Genomic DNA, 2628 nt, shown 5'->3' on the forward strand with positions numbered 1-2628 from the left:
GAGAGAGAGAGAGAGAGAGAGAGAGAGAGAGAGAGAGAGAGAGAGAGAAGTTTGGAGAATGTAGACTTCTTTTACACTTACTGTAAACTAAGTGTCATCCACAGGCATGCAGATGTGAATGTTATAATTACACAAAACAGTGATGGTTTCTTGACTTTATTTATTTATCAGTTTCCTTGCTCACATTTTCCTGATTTCTGTTTATTCACTGGCCAGTGCCTTCCTTCTTTTACTGCTCTCTACTTGTTAAAAAAAATTTAAAGGAGAGAAATACTGCTTTTATTGTTCAATTCTATCAGATGTTGTGCATCCTGGAGGATAGCACAGTGGGCACAAGATGTTCTGAAAGTAAATCTGAAAATCTGGATATATGTGGTACACAAACTGTGGACACTACACAAGATTTAGGGATTCTCATATTCTAATCACAGGACAAGACAATGATGTAATTGATACCAGGAGGTCTCCAAAATTGTGAACAGATAAAGTTGACCTTCAAATTCTGGACATCGTATAAACATTGTCCAAAGTCATATATAAGTAGCAGTAGTATGGTGTTGGTGTGAGGACATCATTTCCTCACTATCTTCTGGATACTGGACATCCACAAGGACAGTCTTTAATTAAGTTACTTTCCTCTTATCACTTATCCTGAGTCAACAAAATCATACAAGGGCTTGATATTAAACTATTAAAACTTTACAATGAACAGAAAAGAATTATGAAACTCAAAATGTAATGAAGTCCACATGGTGAAAAATTCCCAGCTTCTACCTCTCTCAATTCCCTGAGCTGAGGGCTTCACATGGCACTGGAGGTCACCTTGGAAACAGGTCAACAATACCTTTCCAGAAGAACTGCTAGTGCTCAGTCCTGTGAAGGGAACATTGAGGGATGAGTTATCAAGTCAAAACCATATTTTCCAGCTGAGACATCCCTCCTGTCAGTGGAAAATTTTACAGACAGATTTGCACATGCTGCTGATGGTAATGATGATAAGTAGATGTTCAATACCTCATGGTGGAAAATTGGTTGCTTTCTTTTTTTTCCCAGTTTTTATTAGGTATTTACTTCATTTACATTTTAAATGCTATCCCCAAAGTCCCCTATACTCTCCCCCCACTCCCCTCCCCACCCACCCACTCCCCCTTCTTGACCCTGGTGTTCCCCTGTACTGGGGCACATAAAGTTTGTAAGACCAAGGGGCCTTTATTCCCAATGATGGCTGTGATGTTTCTGATTTCAATAAAGTTCATAGTTAGTGAATGCAATACATGGGCAATACTAATTAACAAAGGATATTTACTTGTAATGGTAAATTTAATATAAATGTGTGCACCAGAGTGGATATAAATGTATGCATTCATATCAGCAACTGATGAGTATGCCTGTTGCTCCTTATCCCCATCAGCATTAGTTGTCACTTGTGTTTTTGACCTTAGCCATTCTGACATCAGTAAGACGGATTCCCAGACTCAATTTTATTTGCCTTTCACTATGAAATCACATAATTCTTAATACTATGAAGGGGAGTTTGTTTGTCCATATGTTGGTGATTTGAATTTTATAGATCAAATTTCTATTATACTTTATTCCCAACTATTTCAACAAACTTTTGGTCTCTCTGAATCCAGTCAAATATTTATCATACATCATCACATTTTTCCCTTACTATTTTTTTATTGAAAAAGAAACATTTAAATGGAGGTGGTTGCTGGTGAAGAGATTGACAATGTACTGTGTCCAGTAGGTTTACCCTAAATCAGCATCACTTTATTCATGGAAGTCCTCTTAGAAATATGACAAAAGCACAATAGGACTGTGAAGAGGAGGCAATAAATAGAGACTCATAATTACTATTTCTGAGCAAGTCTAAAGATCAGGCATTTTGTCATTTCAGTCTCAAAGCATCTTGCTGCCCCTTCAGGATTTCTGTCACACTCAGGATGTGGTTACAACACTGTGTCTTGCACAATAATAGATTGCAGAGTCCTCAGATGTGAGGCTGCTGAGCTGCATGTAGGCAGTGCTGGAGGATTTGTCTGAAGTCAGTGTGGCCTTGCCCTTGAACTTCTCATTATAGTTAGTACCACCACTTTCAGGATAAATCCGTCCAATCCATTCAAGCCCCTGTCCAGGCCTCTGTTTTACCCAGCTCATATGGTAGTCAGTGAATGTGTATCCAGAAGCCTTGCAGGACATCTTCACTGAGGCCCCAGGCTTCACCAGCTCAGCTCCAGACTGTAGCAGCTGGACCTGGGAGTGGACACCTGTGGAGAGAAAGGCAGAGTGGATGTCATTGTTACCTCAGGCCCTGTCTTCTTTTTAGATTTGGAACTGGTGAGCCCCTTACCTGCAGTTACTGACAGGAGGAAGAGAAAGATCCAGCTCCATCCCATGGTTAGAGTAAGCATGTTCAGGGACTGTGGAAAGGACATTGGTCATATGTTGTTTTCAGGTTGTTGACATCCCTTGTTTTAATCACCATAGACTCAGGTAATTTGCATATTCATGAGCAGGGGACTGCTTACATAAGAACCTAGTCCAACTGGTGAACAGCTAGAGGGGACAGACTGAAAAGGTACATTAGTCAAGCAGCAGGATGGTCCAAATCCAATAACTCTCTGA

General features: G+C 40.0%; 1 gene segment (V, D, J or C); it reads right to left on the reverse strand.

Moving 5' to 3' along the window:
* Nucleotides 1-1941: 1941 nt before the first annotated feature.
* LOC110324747 lies at nt 1942-2399 on the reverse strand. The segment is given in 2 exon segments: nt 1942-2270; nt 2354-2399. Coding segments are annotated over 2 exon segments (375 nt in total).
* Between the last annotated feature and the right edge of the window lie 229 nt (nt 2400-2628).

Source organism: Mus pahari, chromosome 7 (genome assembly GCF_900095145.1).
Source record: "Mus pahari chromosome 7, PAHARI_EIJ_v1.1, whole genome shotgun sequence".
In the NCBI taxonomy this organism is placed as follows: domain Eukaryota; kingdom Metazoa; phylum Chordata; class Mammalia; order Rodentia; family Muridae; genus Mus; species Mus pahari.